General features: G+C 47.2%; 1 protein-coding gene across 1 annotated transcript; it reads right to left on the reverse strand.

Annotated features, from left to right (window-relative positions):
- Positions 1-5,525: 5,525 nt before the first annotated feature.
- On the reverse strand, positions 5,526-17,498 carry ATP6V0C (ATPase H+ transporting V0 subunit c). The gene is made up of 3 exons (XM_065644876.1): positions 17,139-17,498; positions 7,595-7,778; positions 5,526-6,359 (listed from the first exon to the last, which is right to left on the reverse strand). The coding sequence occupies exons 1-3, from the start codon at positions 17,212-17,214 to the stop codon at positions 6,155-6,157; spliced, it is 465 nt and encodes a 154-aa protein (XP_065500948.1). The 5' UTR covers positions 17,215-17,498; the 3' UTR covers positions 5,526-6,154.
- Between the last annotated feature and the right edge of the window lie 232 nt (positions 17,499-17,730).

Raw genomic sequence — 17,730 nt, forward strand, 5'->3', positions numbered from 1 at the left:
GACAGCTTGTTCTGTGCTCCACAGCCAGGCCCCTGCCTTTCCTCTCCAGCAGACCGTGCCACCAGAGCCCTTATTTCTAGTCTCTGTGGCCAGAAGGGAAACAGTGTCCAATTTCCAAAACATTAAAAGCAAGCACTATGTGGTGTTAAAATTAAGCCAGAGTCCCCAACAGTCTAAGCATTTACTCCTAGACATTTGCTGGCAGGTGCTTCCATTTCCCCTCCATCCTCTGTGCTCCACAGGGACCGCTGGGTACTGCAGCAGCCTCCACCAGTGCTCTCACTTGCGTATGCATCCTGTTCGGAGTCCCACGGTATCGCAGAGAGAGTCAAGTGTCTCATCAAGGACTGCGTCGAGGCGGGGTGCTGATGTGAGCTCCACTGATGAATCACACCAAGGAAAGATAAGCGATGGGGAATGTAATTGTGCATGAACATAACATCCCCGTCTGGCCAGGAATTGAATTTTAATGCAGTTTTATGCTGTACTTGTAATTCTGTGATGCCAGTGCTTGTCTGCACTACAAGCTGCCTCTTACTGTCAGCAGGATGCCAGTAAAGGCCCCTGAAATAGAGAGCTCGGAATGATGCTAACTGAGGCCAGGAACACTACGTGCAGCACTGCTTTGGGAATTTGAGGCCAAGAATGGCTTCAGGCAGGTTTTCCTCATGATGGCTGAAATGATCCATGTCTGGGGCACACAGCAGTGTATTGGGGGGAACAATTTGTGGCTTCAGTACAGGTGAAGTCGAGGAGACTCCAAAACCAGAAGATAGAAAATGAATCCTAAAAGCACGTCAGACCTGCTTATTTGAGCAAACAGCTCTGTGAGGACGTACCCTTCCGAGTTGTTAAACTGAACTCAGATGTCAAAAGGCACACACAACACCCAAACCGCCTGTGGCCAAAACAGCGCACTTTCACATGAACGTACGTCCTAACAGACGGGTGATAATAACTTCTCTTGGCAGTGGAAGAGATGTCTAGGTAAATGCAAATACTGGTTACAGATAGTAACATCCACTACGAAAGATCCTGCCCCACTGACACAGCTCCACCGACCCTTCGGTGACAGAGATCCAACATTTTTCTAGGCTGCAAGCCTCAAAGCCAAACCACTGAATCAGAACGCTGGAAAATGGCCCGGACCTTCCTCTGCACTGCTGGGAAGAACAGAACAGCCTGTGCTGAGATGAAAGGTGGGGAAATTTGCCTCACCGATGCAGGAGGTACGTCACCAGCTCAGCTTTATGTCATGCATCTGTCTTGCTTAAGTCCTATCTCTTTGGATGTTCTTTTATTTCTCAGTACTAAATTAACCTTGTCTTGCATCACCAATAATTGCACACTCCCTCTCTAAAAATTGCATGTTCTTCCTCTCTACTGCCCCAGTAACAGGCTGAGGGAATCACAAGCTGTAGTTTGACTTGCATTTTCTTTAGCAAACTTTTTTAAATTCAGGTTATTTTTAACCTGGCTCGATTCCCAAATTAGATTCACTGCTTGGCAGCGTGAGAAGATGTACCAGCACACAGAAAGAGGGGAGTGTGTGCTACAGATGTGGAAGAAGGTCTGGGTGCCCAGAGGGAGAGCTCGGGCTTGCACTGCTGCTAGATGAAGTGCCTGTGGAGACACAGCCTTGGCTTCTAATTTTTCACGTGCATTCACAAAGAGGTCTAAGAACTTGTCCTAAAGCACACAAGAGCCATGGGGGCTGTTTACACCTGAGAACACACTGCCACTCTTGGGAATAGAGGTGATTTCCTAAGATTTGTCCTCAGCTTACCTTAGGTAGACAAAACCATTAGGTGGCCATTATCACTCTGTGCCACTTCAGGTCACCTCTTTACTGTCTCCCAAAGGCAAAGGAGGAGAGCATAGGTGTAATAGCAAGGACAGGAGAGTTTAAAGTGCCAAAAAAGAGTCCAGGACTGAAACAACCACCAGCACCCCCTTGGTAAATCCAGAAGAGCCTGGGCTTGAGCCTGTCGGGCGTGCATCTCGTCCCCTCAGCAAAAAGAAGGCAAATACAAACCACTGATTCTCCAGGAACTCCATCCTGCCCTCCTGCTATGCAGCTCATAATCTGGCAGGTCAGTGAGAGCTGTCAGTGGTCTGCAGATAATTTGTGGGAGGCACTCAGGACCCTGCAGTTTGGCCCCTGGGAGAACTTTGGGCCTCACACACTGTAAGGTTGGGAAGGATTTTTCTTCTGTGTGCTTGAGCACCATGATACAGAACTAGTGCAACAGAAACACAGGGATATGAGTTGCAAGACTGTGACTGTCTCAGGAGGTAAATGAAGCATGGCTTGCAGACAACAGCATTCATTACTGAGTAACAGGAACAAAAATGGAGCAGCTTTTCAGGACACAATCTCTTGAAAAAGAAAGTTTGGCACTGGGAAGACGTACTTGGTGTTTAGTTATGTCAAGAGAAAAAGGTGGTTAATACCTGTAGAGCAGAAAGAGATGAGCTAAGAGCAGAGGTGGAAAGTCTGGTGTGTCAGAGACAGAAGTAATTATCACCTGAAGAACAGTGATGGTTTGTACAGTAAGGTTGGATGGAAACAGCAAAAACCTGTAAAATCAATATGGTTAGACTGTGAAGGAAACAAGGTTTACCGAGAGTTGCCTTCATAGATCTGCAGTTACCCTATAGCTGAAAACACCGGCTTAGTTTCTGGGATCAGCTTCTCTTAATGAGGTTTTCATTTCCTCAAAGCTTATTTACTTTTCCAGGTTAGTACTCTGTAAGCCAGGTCTCCCAAGGAAACACAAGAGAAATCACAGATGAAATCCTGCTACTTAAAAATGCTTCTCCAACAGAAGCAGTTAAAATAAAAAAAATCTGCAGCCTTTGAAAAGCCAGTGTGAAAGAGTTAAAAAAGAGAAAGGTCAGCAAGCTGTATGGAAGCATTGCCTTGTGCAGGCAGCATCTGGCAGCAGGAACCCCTAAACCGTCTCCAGCCTGAACCAACTGCTGATGAGCTTTTACCCTGTGCTGCTGCAGAGCCAGCACTGCCTTCCCTCTGCAGGGCTGACTCACTCTGCAGCGCACACTCCCAGGCAGGCAATCTGCCACACTACAGAGGACTATTTATGTGCCAGCAGACGCCACCTCTTTTCATCGGGCACTCTACTGAGTCTGTCATTTCACGCTCTGAGGCTGCCTGTTCTCCTCTTCCAAACCAAAGTCAGTCCTTGCCAGACGGGACTGGACTGCACTCTGATCTAGCGTGCTGCTGTCAGTAAATGAAGGAAAGAGACCAGAATGTCCGTAATTTCTTAATACCCAGAATCACTTGAGAAATTTGCTGATGCAATAACATCAGTGAAGGATCTGAAATGCGAGTTTTCAGCCAGGAGTCATCAATGAGGATCTAGAGCATCACTGTCAGAAAACACCTAGTCAATGCAGCATGCTCAGATTGTTAATTTTACTCCTGGCATACTTGCAGGTACTCAGTGCAATCCTCCACCTATACGTGCAAACCCCAGCTTTTGTTTTCTCTCTGTTCTCCTGACTTACATGGGTTTATATATTAATGAGAAAGGCTTAATGTTCCATCGCATGAACAAAAATGCCATCGATAGGATTTTGCCTGCGTATGGTTACATAAGCATTGATCGCCACCCTGAGCCTAGTAAAATGCCTTCTGCAAGGTGTCACCAAGGTACAACAGGATCTTAGAGTTCCTATAGACCAGTGCCTTCAAATTGTTTATTTCTCTTAGAAGCGAGGGCTACAATCAGTATTTAGTTGCTCTCTTGAATGCAATTCACCCATATTCTTGTAAATCAGCAAAAAACAAGGCTCACAACAAGTTCCCTTTAAAGATGGTAAAACCAGACTTTAAACATGTTTGCAGCTCCAGCCAGGACCTTCTCCTGTCCTGCTACACAGGAAAAATACAATTGCACTCACCAGAACTACAAAATGTATGTGGCATGCTTTCCAGCCAGCCTGAATTTGTGGTTCACCCCTCCCAGCTGCAAGGTCTGCCAGACTCCACATGAAATACTAAGAAAGCACTCATTGCAATCAGTGCTGAAAGAACTATGCTATAGTTTCTATAAATATTTATGACTCCTGGGTAAAGTCTCATTCAGAAGTTTAGAATCCACTACTCTTGCTGAGGAAAAGTATGATCAACCCAACTCAGCCCAGAAAATTTTCCTTTACTGCAAGCAATGCTCCAAGAGATATCCAAGATTTTCCTTAAATCAGCTTACACCTCTATACAGCCACCACTGCTCAGACTGCCATGAAGAAAAGCCCTTCTGAAACACAAAACCAGCAGCAGAGCCCACCCCAAAGCCAAGCAGCTGACAGCTTATTAGACAATGCAGACAGATCAGCTTTTCACTAAACATATTAAGTCAATTTGGTAATAATCATTGATGACCAACAATTGTTAAAACTACACCTGCACAAGAGTCTGAAAACACATACTAGCACAATGATTAGCTCACAGCCAAAGACTCCTGAATGGTCTCCAGTTTGGAAAACAGCTACCCAACAGGTACACGAGGTGCCACCAGGCCTGGTCTGGTGAGTGCTCCTACCAGGTGAGAAGCTTCAAATGTAGCCACAGCAAATTCCTCATGCTCTGGCCGTAGCTCTTTATGGTACTTACACCAGACTTGTTTGCTGCACAGGTACATAGATGAAATATATACACCACATCTGCATTCCCAAACAGGGCTGCAGACCAGGTTGTAACACCACTCCAGATTCCTCATCTTAGTTTGATTGCAAAGGTACTACTAGTACTAGATGTCTGTGTAATATTAACATTGACTTGAACAAAGTAAAGCTTGACCTGTTCTCCAAACTATACAACTCAGATTAAGGTGATACCCCTCCCAAAAGCAATTTGGAACAAACTTTGCCTTTGCAAGTGTCCAACATGTATTTCCCATATGAGCTCCAGTGCTGCTTTGCAACACTCAAAAATACTCAGAAGAGAAAGCTGCTACAGCATTTACTAGCTGCAAACCAGATCTTCTCAGACCAAATGCTTCCCACTTTACAAGTTAAAGATACGAATTCTTGAACAAACCCATTTTGTTGATGAGACCATTGTTCAGACACTTTAGAGGCAATTGCTGCTACCAGTGCAGCTTTCCAACAAGTCTCTGCAGAGCCGTCACAAGGACAAGCTGCCTGGGAGGCCCTTCAGCAGCTCCTGTTCCCTGTCACCCACCACAGCCTGTGCCCTTCACACCCTTGCTCCAACACCCCATCTGCTGAGGCCACACTGCACAGTCTGTTACATGGCATCACTGCACACCAGAGCAAAGATGCACTGCTTCATCAGGGTGAGCACAGCACTGCAACAGCCTTGCGTTCCTGCTGATGGGCAGAAGCTGTCCCAGGACAAAGAGGGAATGGTTTAGCAGCGATGACAGCATCGCTTCTGCATGGTGCTCAAGTCACTTCAAGAACCTGCCACCCCCTAAAGGAACCCCTCTTCTTCCTAAAGGAGCAGCAGAAGCATGAAATCAGAGGCAGAGTACTCATTACAGCAATGTAGTGAGGAAGTTTTATTTGGAAACATGGTATAAGTTTGTAACCCAACACTGGGTGCACGACTCTGATGCCGGAGCATACGCGGTTACTACTGAAACACAGGAGTGTTTCGGACAATTGCTGTAATAAAACACGAAATTCTCATACTCCAATACCAGGACACTACAGCAATCTTTAGAATCAAAGTTACATCCAAGGAATTCTCTGCACTTACAATTGACCCCACAGTGTAATCTACCTATATATAAGATTAATATATATAGCATGGGAAATTGAAAATCCTTGCTCCATAGATGTATGAACATGTCAAGTCTTTTATAAATAAACATCCAGTGAAGAGAAAAAATTACATTTCTAGTTCATATTTATAAAGTACTAACAGCAATGGGTGGAAAATTGCACACAGGTCACCCCAAGCCATGCAGCAGGCTTGGAGCAGCCCATCCAATTTAATATTGAAGTACACACATGACAGACAAGTCACTAACATACAATGCGCATTTATAAGAGATCAACTACCAAATTGGGACAACTGTACACATTGGAGAGACCATTTTCATTCTGGAGCTTTTTTTTTAAACATGGATTTGTTACATCTCTTTACATCATACCGCAATGTTTACTTTGTGGAGAGGATAAGGGCAACAATGAGGCCATAAAGACCCAAGACTTCAGCAAAGATCAAAATCAGGATCATGCCCACAAATAACCTGGGCTGCTGTGCTGTTCCCCGTACACCGGCATCGCCCACAATGCCGATGGCAAAGCCAGCAGCCAGACCACTGAGGCCCACGCTCAAGCCAGCGCCCAGCTGAAGAAAGCTCCTGTAGGACAGAGAGGAAAAGAGTTTCAGTGGCAAGCAACAGGACACCCAACCCTTTGACTTCAGGCAAGCCTTTGGTTAATTCAAACATTTACAGGGAACCCCCTTCCTGCAGAAAGAGTTGCTATGCTGTTTAAGCAAGCACAGCCATGTCTCACAAAGCAGATGCTTCCTGAGATGCCTAGCTCTGATACTTTGGGGGGCGGGGGGAAAAGGCAGCTATAAAAGATCTTTGGCTGCTACTCAGGGCTCATACACTAAGCCAAACTGTCAGGCCTGTGAGTTCATGTGGCCACCCAGCTTCTCAGTAGCCACTTCAGTCAGCTGCAGGCCCAGCGTGCTGCTAGAGCTGACCTGACTCCAGCCATGTGGGCCAGCACTTCCAGTGAAGCCTGCCCCACAATGCTGTGCAGCCTGTTAATAGCTGCTTTTGTCTCCCACCTTTAGCAACCTTGTTATACAGCCATAGCACATCCACATGACTATTAAGTCTCTTGCACTGCAAGAGCGGGACAGGAATGGTCTGGTCTTCCAGGCAGGGGTACTTGAGGACCAGTCCCTACCAGTATCTGCCCCCCCAATAACCACAGAGGAGCATTTGTACCTGCTGCTTCTTAGCTCATGGCTTATTAGGCCAACCACACTGCTCATCAGCTACAGCTTGTACAGTGACACAGATATCTACTGTTAGACCTCAGAAGCATTGTTTTATTCTGAGGTCCCAATCAAGTCAGTTCCAGCTGTTCTCAAAAGCCAAGGGCAGATTAAGTTTCAGACTATAGCTGGCTTCAGACTGTATAGCTTGAAGATTGATTTACCAGCACATAAAGCAGCAAGCGATATTAATTATTCACTTGCATCTCCCAGGCAACAGATTTAGACAGTCTGATAAGACAGTTTTGGAAAGACCTGTGTATGCCAGGTCTAGAATTTGGCACCATGAAACCAGCTTAGCCTCCTGTCCCAGTACCACCTGAACACTGCTTCTTTCCAGCCATAAACCACTGCATTATCTCTAGCAGTGGGATGTCTGATCTGTTGGCTAATACAGCAAACTAGTCAGGCAGCACTACCACTGAGGCATCAGCTGAAATCCAGTCCACGCTCCTAAACCCAGGCTAGGAGCATTTAGCATTGACAATCCTTCCAAGGCTCTTGAGCAAAACCCACCCATTCAGCAGCACCAAAATAGCATCAGGACAAACTTGAACAAAACCAATAGATGCAGCAACTTACTTGAATAATGTGATAGAAGATGAGAGGGCATTGGCAATGAGGACTGCCACTACGAGGCCATAGATAGCTATAATACCCGCCATGACAACAGGGATGATTGACTTCATGATGAGCTCAGGCCTCATGACAGACATGGCCGCAATACCTGTGCCACTCTTTGCTGTTCCATATGCAGCTCCCAAGGCTGGAAGAGGGGGAAAAAAAAAAAGCATTAGACACATCCCCAGATACCATTTCCTTCACTAGGCTGCAGGATTAGAATAGCTGAGTCAGCACAAGGAAGAATTGTGCAAAACTAACAGTCATTTGACTACTTGGTTTGTCAGCCAGGAATATTCCTCTAAGGGATGAGGAAGTAACCTAACCAGAGTCCTAGACCAAAGCTACATCAATAAAAAGGTGCTGTTCAAACACTACTGATAACAGAATATCCTCTTTAAACTACCTTCACAGCAGGGTGTACTCGCCAGCAGACATTCATTCCCTTTCAGGAACCAAAACCCAAGGTCCAAATTCAAACTCATTACTTCAGAGTTTATGCCCTCACAGAGCCCACACTGCGAGGCTCTACTCTGCTGAACTGCAGATGGAAAACAGCAAAGCAGAGCTGACTACCACAGCAGCATGTAATCCTGCTTTGAGCCACTTGGGCTGAGTTCTCAGATGCACCCAATGTTTAACAAGTCACCTTCCTGGGGCCTTTTCTTCCACAAAACCTATCTGCCTGGGGTTAAAGGTACCATTTCAGCTTCATCAGACACATACTGAGATAGCAACAAACTTACTTCACTCCTTGGAAAAAAGACTCTGCATGTGTCAATGGCCTCACCTGTGAAGGATTCACACTTGTTAATCCAACCACTGGAACCACAAAGGAGAGCATGGCCTGCAGGTTATTGAGGACCACAACCATCTTACCCCTAAGGTTTGCTGATCACCTGTGTAAACACTTGAGCATGCAGAGATCAACACAGGAATACAACACCTGGTTTTCAAAGCAGAACATGGGCTTATCACTTCCAACTGAGAACTGCTAGAAAGTCCCAAGGCACTCCCCCAAAAAGTAACTTCTGCCTTGAAAACTTCATATTCATCTCACAAAAGCTTCCATGAATACCTCATTCTTTGATTCTGAAGTACTTGAGAAGACCCCTTTCCTTTCCAGCATTGCTGTGAAGTACTCTAGGACCTACTTAGTTCTAGACTGCACACACCATCACCCAAGAGATGATATGCAGGTCAGCAGCCACCCAGGACCAAGTCCTTGAAGCAGCAAGGCAAGGTATGTGGAAGGGTAGGTAGCCTCTTTTTCAGACACTGTCAGGCTGATATTCAAAGGTAACAGCCCTATTTTGTAGGAAAATGCTCTTGCCTGCTCTAAAAGGCTCCTGCAGACTATTAAAACTGTAGAAATTTCAAATCTTTGTACTGTTCAGAGACCTACTATTTGAGTTGGCTTCACCAACTTAAAAACTAAGGTTTCTACAAGAAAAAGCTGCTTGTTCCACAAAGATCCATAGCTGCCTCTTACACCAGCATCCAAGTGTGATATGGTGCACCTTGCCTCAAAAGGCTGCTGGGAGGTATTCATAGGGTTTAAGGTATGTGCTTTCCTGCTTCTCACTCAGCATTTACATAAAGCCAATCTTTGAGCAGTCAGGAACTGAGCAGTAATCCTGGCTTTGCACTAAAACTTCAGATTAACAGAGGTAGCACCACTGCACTAACCCAAGACTCACTGTCAGAATGTTCAGTTTCAGTTACAAAAACTTGAAGGAAAAGCCTCATTATCATTTGTTCTGTACTAGCAAACCTCTTGAACTTTGACTATCACCAACCAGATGTAAAGGGCTGTTCAGTGCGATTCAGAACTACAATCCATCTCAGCAGGAAGCCTGAGGCAAGAGCAGAACATGGGTTTTACTTGCAAATGTTTGCTGAGCCTGGAAACTAGTGCATAGGCTTAGCTAGCAATGTCAGTGATGGTACTGTTTATGGGTCTAGCCCCTAGGAAGTCTAGAAAGAAACCACTAATTTGAATTATGAACCTTTTCTGTTGGGTGAAGCATTTTCTAAAGACTAGAAGTACGTGGAATCAAGATTCAGGCTCTCTAGACTTCTAACTGGCTATAGCATTTAAAACCACTTCTAGTCTGGAATCTTTTATAAACCCCTCCAGAAACACAAAGGCTCATGAAGGAAGTTCACTATTTAAAATTAGATCAGTCATTACTTCCTCCAAATCTGAAGTCCCTTAAGGGTGTTGCAATTAATGCAGTGATGGATTACAGCAGCTGGTTTTGTAATCACACTTACAGAAAGTCAGCCTGCTTAAACTTTTGGGGAGGGACAGACCAATGCAAGTTCATCAATTCCCAGTTATTAAATCCCAATTCTAGGGAACAGGCAAGAGCTAATGCCTTGAACTTGGTCTAGAGACAATACCAAATAAAGTCTACATGTACTGTGGCAGTTAGTTTTCCCATTAGGTTTTTTTTGGTGCACACTCACAGCTGCAGGCTTGGCACATCTACTCCCAGTGAAGCCTTTACCAGCATCCTGACCAACACATGTACACTGGAGACCCCTCCAGCTGCATCTCCAGTATCTTCCAAGGCAGCTTGTCTTACTGCTCTTCACTAGCCTGACAAGTTCTCCTCGCACCTTTTACAATAGCCAATATCACAGTCCAGGTGGCAGAGATGGTTGATATCCATTTCCCACCATGACACAGCCATATGATGGCACAGCTATTCAGTTATTTGACATTTAGGTCAATCCTCCTGCACATCTTGACTTCCATCTCTTGGCAGCTGTTAATATCTGAAGCACATATGCTTCATACACTTCATTTAAATATCCCTGATGAACTGGAAGGACAGGTTTTCTAAAACCGTCTCAGTGAATAGGGTTTGAAGAGATCTATGTGGAAGACAGTGAAAATGGAGCAAGAGCTGTACCACTGTTACACACCAAGACTCCATGTATTTGCTTCAGATGATACAGCTCCATTAACTCCAACATACAGACCAATTAAGCTGCAACACTACCTTTAAAGGATACAAACACATTGCTGTTGGAACATTTACCTGGCAGCTGGAGAGGCAGCGCTTTGCCTACCCAGCTTTATCACAGAAGAAAGCCATTCTGGTCTATAACCAGAACTGTGCCACATGTTAAGTTCAATGATGTTATAATACAGAGAAGTCGCTTTGTGCGCCACTCAATACCACTTACTCCCAGTAAGCCCATTTTAAAGGTTAATTTGTTTTTGAAATACTTCTGAAGAGTAACTCCTTGAACTCACAAGCCAGAATAGATTTAGTACTGCTCCTGGGGGCAAAATGCATTCCCATGGGGCTGTGGATATTCTGCCCAGTACCCTGCCACAGCTGTTACTTTCTAGTAGTCAGAAGTGGTAGCAGAGGTGATACAGCTGTGCAGCTCCAAGATTAAACATAAACTAGAAAGCAACTTGCCATATAGGCAATAGCCTCAGTATGGACTGAAGGCTAGTTGTACTCTTGCCACTGCCAGGACTTTCGTAGTGCTTTGCCTCTGATACTCACCATCAGTACTTGAGCAGTCTGCAGTTTAGATCAAGTGCTAGCTCAAGTATTAGGACCAATCTTTTGTGGCTATAGCTACAGTGCTCAGTAAGGTCATGCACCAAGAACATTAATCTTGCAGCTAAGTCAGCTGCAAGTCACCTTGTGAAACACTCAATATAGAAAGAGGCCATTACCAGAAGCCTTGAACTGGTTCCGCAAAGCTCTGCAGACACACACCTATGGAGAGTGACGACATTATGAGGGGCCTTTGAGCCAGGAAACCATTTGCATAGATGCAGTTTCAGCAGTTGCAATACATTCAGATATGCTCAGCCCAAGAATACAGAGGTTCAGGACCAGCCATACATGTTCCAGCAGCATTTGGTCAATTCAGTCAGTGACTCCTGTGTCCAGAGCAATAACAGGCAGAATTTCCCTGCATTATGGAGAGAGCTAGTAACACAGGTCAGACTTTCAATTAAGATACCATGGGTTACTATCACAGCAAGTCTGAAAGACCACTTAGGATAAGTACTTACACCTGGAACCTTTTATAATTAATCCATTATGAAATAGGCTGCCCTCTGCAGTAGGTAGGCTTCCCCTGAACCAGACAGCAGGCCTGTTCATCCTTGAGCAGGTTGTTCTTAAATGGTTGCAGAACTGTTACAGGCGATACCCAGGTCAAGCACAGTCCTTGCTTTGCCATGCCAGAAGCCTGGGCATTTTCAAAGAAATGGGCTTCTTCCCACTGGTACTCTAAGGCCTCTCCCACACCACCACACGTAACACAAACACAGCTCTGCCTCAGATTACAGTAATGGATACTCCATGGCTGCTTTGGAAAAACCCTGTTGCTCTGCCCAGTTGCATCTTCATGTAACAGCCAGCCACATGCATGGAACTCTGTCTGGACCCTATGCAAATTCAGATCACCCTGACAGAAGACTGGCTATAGCTAGTCTCCCTGTGATAACTGGGGGGTTAGCAGATACACTGCCCTACAGGAAGTAGTAGCCTTTGAAAATCTTTCATAGGTCACCTGTTACAGGATTAGGGACCATATGCTTCATGTTCTGCCCTAATGTTACAAGAGGGTATGGGGATTTCAAACAAGCCTAGCACTGTCAGCTTACAGCACTGTTAAAAACAACCTGCTAGACTAGCAGGCCATTTACTTTTGTTCAGTAAATTTAAGAACTTGAAAGTCTACCAGCTCCTCAAGAAGCTGCTGCAATAGCAGCAATCCAAGGAAAAAGGGGGTTATCAGCCAGCTGTCCAAGCTGGGACTGCTGCACTTGGTAATCTGGATTGTCTGACATGGCACACAAAGCCAATTTGGGGGTTTAAGTATGGTAAGGCTGACACCACCACAGAGTACAGGCTTGCTCTTCTGCAAGCAGCGAAGTCCAGTCACCTGTTATTTCTTTATCATCATACAAGCTCCCTTGCAACCTTAAAGATGACCCATTCCACAGACTGGGCGCACCCCTGTGCTCCAGGCACTGACTGGCAGAGTAGTTTGTTACATCCTTTAGCAGGAGCCCTTTTCATCCGGTTGGTCCAAGAGCAGCTCACACCACCCGCCAGCAGGCACCACAGTCAAGCTGTCTCCATTCTGCAGTGTGGGAAAGCTCAGGTCATCTGACTGCATCCAGCAGACACTCCTGTGGCCAAACCAGCCTGACTCGAAGCCTCGTGCTCACAAGATTCACAGTCTGAGGGAAACGAGTTCAGCAAGTCATGTCTCACTGTTCAGTGAGGGCAGCAAGCGGGTGGAAGCATGCGCTGCTGTAAAACCATCACCCAACAGCGCAAGAAACCTGGAGAGCTGTTCAGCTTGTAACCGCTGCTTGAGATCAGTCAGGCTCTGGAGAGATGGAAGAGGTTAGTTGTAGGAAGGGAAAAAGGAAGTTGACATAAGAGGTCCTGAAGCATCTGACATTCATGTCCACTGCTTCTCTGAATGTTTCCATCAGCAGGGATGTACCTGCAGACTGTGTAGTCTACAGTGACTTCAGGGTGAGACAGGACCCCATCAGGTACACCTGGAAGCCACAGAACAAGCAGCAGCATTATCTGCTTGAGCCAAGTTTTGTAGAGTCAATGGTTTATCCTGATGCTTGATCTGGTTTTCAGATGATCCTAAGACTAGCATTTCCTTAATTTAACTGAGCTGCAGAAATACTGCCTGTCTGGTTTACTTCTGTTAGAACGCTTATGTCTTAATAGTCTACTAATTTAGCTACCACTGAATGAATGCTTAAGCTAGACTACTGTAGATGGTCTGGTAGCTCAAACAATCTGATTCACTGCGTTTTCCTGCCCATACCACAATGCCTTTGAAGTACTCTTTAACACTTTGGAACAGAAGACCACCGCAAGCTGCATTCTGTTCTGCCATTTCATTTTACCTGCAAGCTACATCTAAGGAGGCTGCAAGCTCCTCTTAGGATGAGGCCAACAGCTCCTTTCCGAGCAGCAGGCAGGTCTCTTCCCTACCACCTTCCCACCCCTCAGGAGATGGCATTTCAGGAACCACAGGTGGAATTTGCCTTCAAGGCTGCAAGTTGTTTATAGCCATGATGCCTTCTAAATCAGACTGCGCAGGGCTGTCAGCTGCATCAAGCTAGATGTTCTGAGCCAGCAATTTCACCATGGAGGTCCCTTAATAGCTCACCAACTGCTACAATATCTGCAGCCCTAGTTTAAAATAAAAAGTACTATTTTGTTAGCTCTGCAGCAGCAATGCAAAGACACAAGACTAACCTTAACACTGCTGGCTACTAGAGCTCTCTTCATTAGCATTTTTCCAGATGCTTGATAGTGAAGCAGTATTGAAGGCACTGGAAGCCTGTTCAGAGCGCAGGTCTAAGTAAAACTCCTCACCACATTATGGGGGCCACAGTGGGGTGCACCTGGGAAATCCTGCTTTTCTACACTGAGCATCACCAAGTACAGAACTAGACAGCTTTGCCCAGTACCGTGCTTTTCCATTTTGGCACACCAAAGTAGTATGGAAAAGCTGCAATAATTTGACCACTCAACAGCACCTGACACTGAGCCAGCCACATGTTTTACACATAGGAAATAAAGGAACCTCTGCTATGAGAACAAGTTGTAATCAGCAAATGAATAAGCAGGCTCAAAGATAGCCAAGGTCACAGCAGACTGCTTCAGTCTTTCTAGCTGCCATCAGTACTAGCTGACCAGAACAAGTTCTGCTATCTATTTACCATCAGCAGTTAATGTTCAAACATCAAACAGTACTGCATCAAGTCGCTTGTTTTCACATCAAACTAGCCTGGACAGTTTAGAACTTGAACATGTTTACTAGAAACAGGTCTCAGAATTACAGGCTTCACAGGAATCTGATCTTTAGATGCGGAATGAGTCAGACATGATCACTGCACTAATTAACACTAATCAGGACAATTTTAGATAGTTTTACACTGCTCATCCAGACAGACTTAGCTCCTTACTTCTAAATCAGGGTTGGTTTTTTAACACTCACATTCAATTAACATCAGAACATCTTGTAGTGTCATATCCCTATTAGGAAAGCTACATGACACTGCAAGTTTTAGTTTATCCTATATTGACACCTCTGCCATATTGCCTTGAAAATCCAAGTTGTTTCACTAAGGAAGCAGTTCAGTAACGTTCACATCCAAGAAATAATTTTGCATCAGCAGTATCTGTAACCTGTTGTGCCAATGACTGAACCCATCAAATGCACTTAGGCCCTGGCAAGAGACTAACTTCATGGCTCAGACCTTGTGGTGTTAGGACTGACACAGAATCTGCAACAAGGACCAGTCATGTACCAGCAGCAACATGGTAGTTACCAAACCTTCATCAATACAGCTTAAGCACTCACTTCAAATTACCCAACTTAAATCTTCCTTCCCCTTTAACTTGCAATCCCACAGTACCATGCTAACAAACGCACAGCTTCTAGGAAATGCTTCACTTCTAGTTTAGCCATGCCAAGCAACACTTCGAATTGCTGTTAAAATGCCGATGCAGTTTCAGATCCCTCACTGATGTTTCCACTGAAGCAGGCTTGCGTATCACAAAACCAGTGTCTAAAAGGCCATATAACCATGTTCTTTTGTTTCCACGTTCAATTTTGCAAGATGAATCCAGTGACTCCTTCCTTGGGAAGAACACTCAGTATTGAGGATCTTAATCACTGCTATTTTGCAAAAGGCAGTGATCTGCTGACTGTTTTCTCTAACAAGTAAATCAGTCTTAGTTTATTCCTCCATTATCTTCATTAGCCAAGAGGCAGGCAGGTCAGTAGTGCCAAGGTTGGCTCCTACAGCATCCCAGCCATACCGTTTTCAGGAAAATCCTTACCTGCCAAGTGTGAGTACCATGTTGCAGCTCCGAGGTGGCAGGACAGGACCTCTGCATCTCACCACTGGGTACAAACTGAATAAAACTAAACAGCCATTCAGGCTTGCCTTTTTTTGCAAAAATTAAAGCCATGAACATGGCTGGTGTGAAATCAATCAATGGTGCCAACACCAGCATGGCTAGACACCTTCCTCTCACTGCTTTTAATCCACTGTCTGCTGAGCTATTTACACAATTTAATCTACCATGCTGATCAAGACCAACTTCCACAAACTTGCCTTGCAGACCTAGCTACCACCTCAGAGGCTACTTTAACATAATGAGATCCCAATCACATGAACAACCACACACAACTCAAGCTACAGTCAGTTCAATATTTCATATTTGGATTCCTCAACTTGAAGCCAAATTAGATGGCAGATGAAGACAAGTCAGTAGGCTCACACATGTGGAAGACACTGGCTAAGCCTTCAGCAGAGAAAAGCAGACTGATCCCTAGTTCTTGTATTCCTAGTCACTGTAACACTTGCATTTGGAAAAAAAATAGCAGAAGCCTTCCCCATGTTATATCCCAAACAGTATGGCAGGTCTGCACAGTGTTACCTATGAGGAAACACTAAATGCTCAGTCAGGAACAGTCATCGCTTTCTGCAGGTTTCCTCAAGCTCCAAGAGAGAGGTAAGGCATCATATGATCGTCTTTCTAGCGTAAAACAGCGTTTATTGGGCTCTACATAAACCCTGTTCAATAGGGAGGGCGATACTGCAGAACGACCCGGTTCACTCTGCACTGAACCTCAGAGGCTGAAGCTGCAGATGAACAGCCAGAGACAAGAGCTTCCCTTTCTCCATATTTCATGCATCCCCCATTTAAAGGGAAGGTCAGATGCCCATCAGTCCCTTTTAATGTCATTAATATCTCAAAATCCAACCTCAGCCCTAAAATGTTTGCATATTTACGTTTCAGTTTCATTAAAAATTGGTCTTGCATTACCCGATGAATGCTTTAAAAATCTGCTCTGTCCCATGTACAGCACGACAAGCGCTGCACCAAGCCCCAGGAGGGCCCGCAGAGCCCGACTCCTACAGAAAACCGGGGCAGACCCACCGCCGAAACGGCCAGAGCCCCGGGGAAGCCCGGAGGGTGCCAGGCAGCAGAGCCCCCCCGCCCCGCAGCACAGGCCACAGCGCACGTCAGCTGAGCCGAGAGCAGGGCCTCCGGTGACACCGGGTTTCTGGCCGATAACCCCCGCCGGCACCGGCAGGTCAGCCCGGACGCTGAAGGGGTCCCTGCGGCGGGGCGGGATCGGGCCCCCCCCGCAGGACGGCAGCGCCGCCGCAGTCACGTGGCGCGGGGGCTCCGCCGGCACGCTCCGCGGTGACGTCACCCGCGCAGACCCCCTCCGCCGCGCCCCCGGTAGCCCGGATGGAGCTGGGGGGAGGGGGGGCCATCCCGGGGGCCGCCCCCGCGGCCAGGCCAAGAGGCCGCCCCGTCCAGCCGGGCGCCAGGCCCACCGCCCGGGATCCCGCCCCGCCAAGGCTGCCCCCCTCCCCCGGCGCTGAGCCGGACCGTGCCCCGCACCCGCTCCCCGGCAGCGCCAGGCCCCGCCGCCCCCCGCGGCGGGTGCTCACCGCTGAAGACCATGGCAGCCGAGGCGCCCATCACGGCGAAGAAGGAGGCGTACTCGGGGGTGGACTCGGAGGACATGGCTGCGCGGGCCGGGCCGGGGCGAGGCGCCGCTGGGAGCGGGAGCGCGAAAGGGCGGGGGGGGAGGCGGGAGTCTACGCCGCGGCGCCGGTCCTCCGCGGGCAGCGCTCGGCTACAAAATGGCGGAGGCGAGGAGGGCGCAGGAGGGGAGGAGGGAGACGGGGCGGAGGCCGGTTGCGGGCAGCGGGAGGGAGGGCAGCGGCGGCTGCGCGGAGCTCCGTCCCGCCGGGAGTGCGCGGCGGCCCGAGCGCTGCGCCCTAAATACTGCCTCAGCAGGACAAAATGGCGGCGGCGCGCTCGTCACGTGACCAGCGCCCACCGCCCCCGCCAGCTCCGCCTTCGGCCGCCGCCACGCGCGCGCGACTGGGGATCTCCCGCCCACCGCCCCGTCCCCTCGCGCACGTTCCCCCTCTCCCACGACGGATATCGTCCGCGGCGGCGAGCTGAGCCCGCTCTTCCCTCCGCGTCTCGAGTGGGACGCTTGGCCACGCCGTCCCCCTCGCTCTGCTCCTCTCC

The sequence above is a fragment of the Caloenas nicobarica genome, chromosome 14, assembly GCF_036013445.1.
Source record: "Caloenas nicobarica isolate bCalNic1 chromosome 14, bCalNic1.hap1, whole genome shotgun sequence".
NCBI lineage: Eukaryota > Metazoa > Chordata > Aves > Columbiformes > Columbidae > Caloenas > Caloenas nicobarica.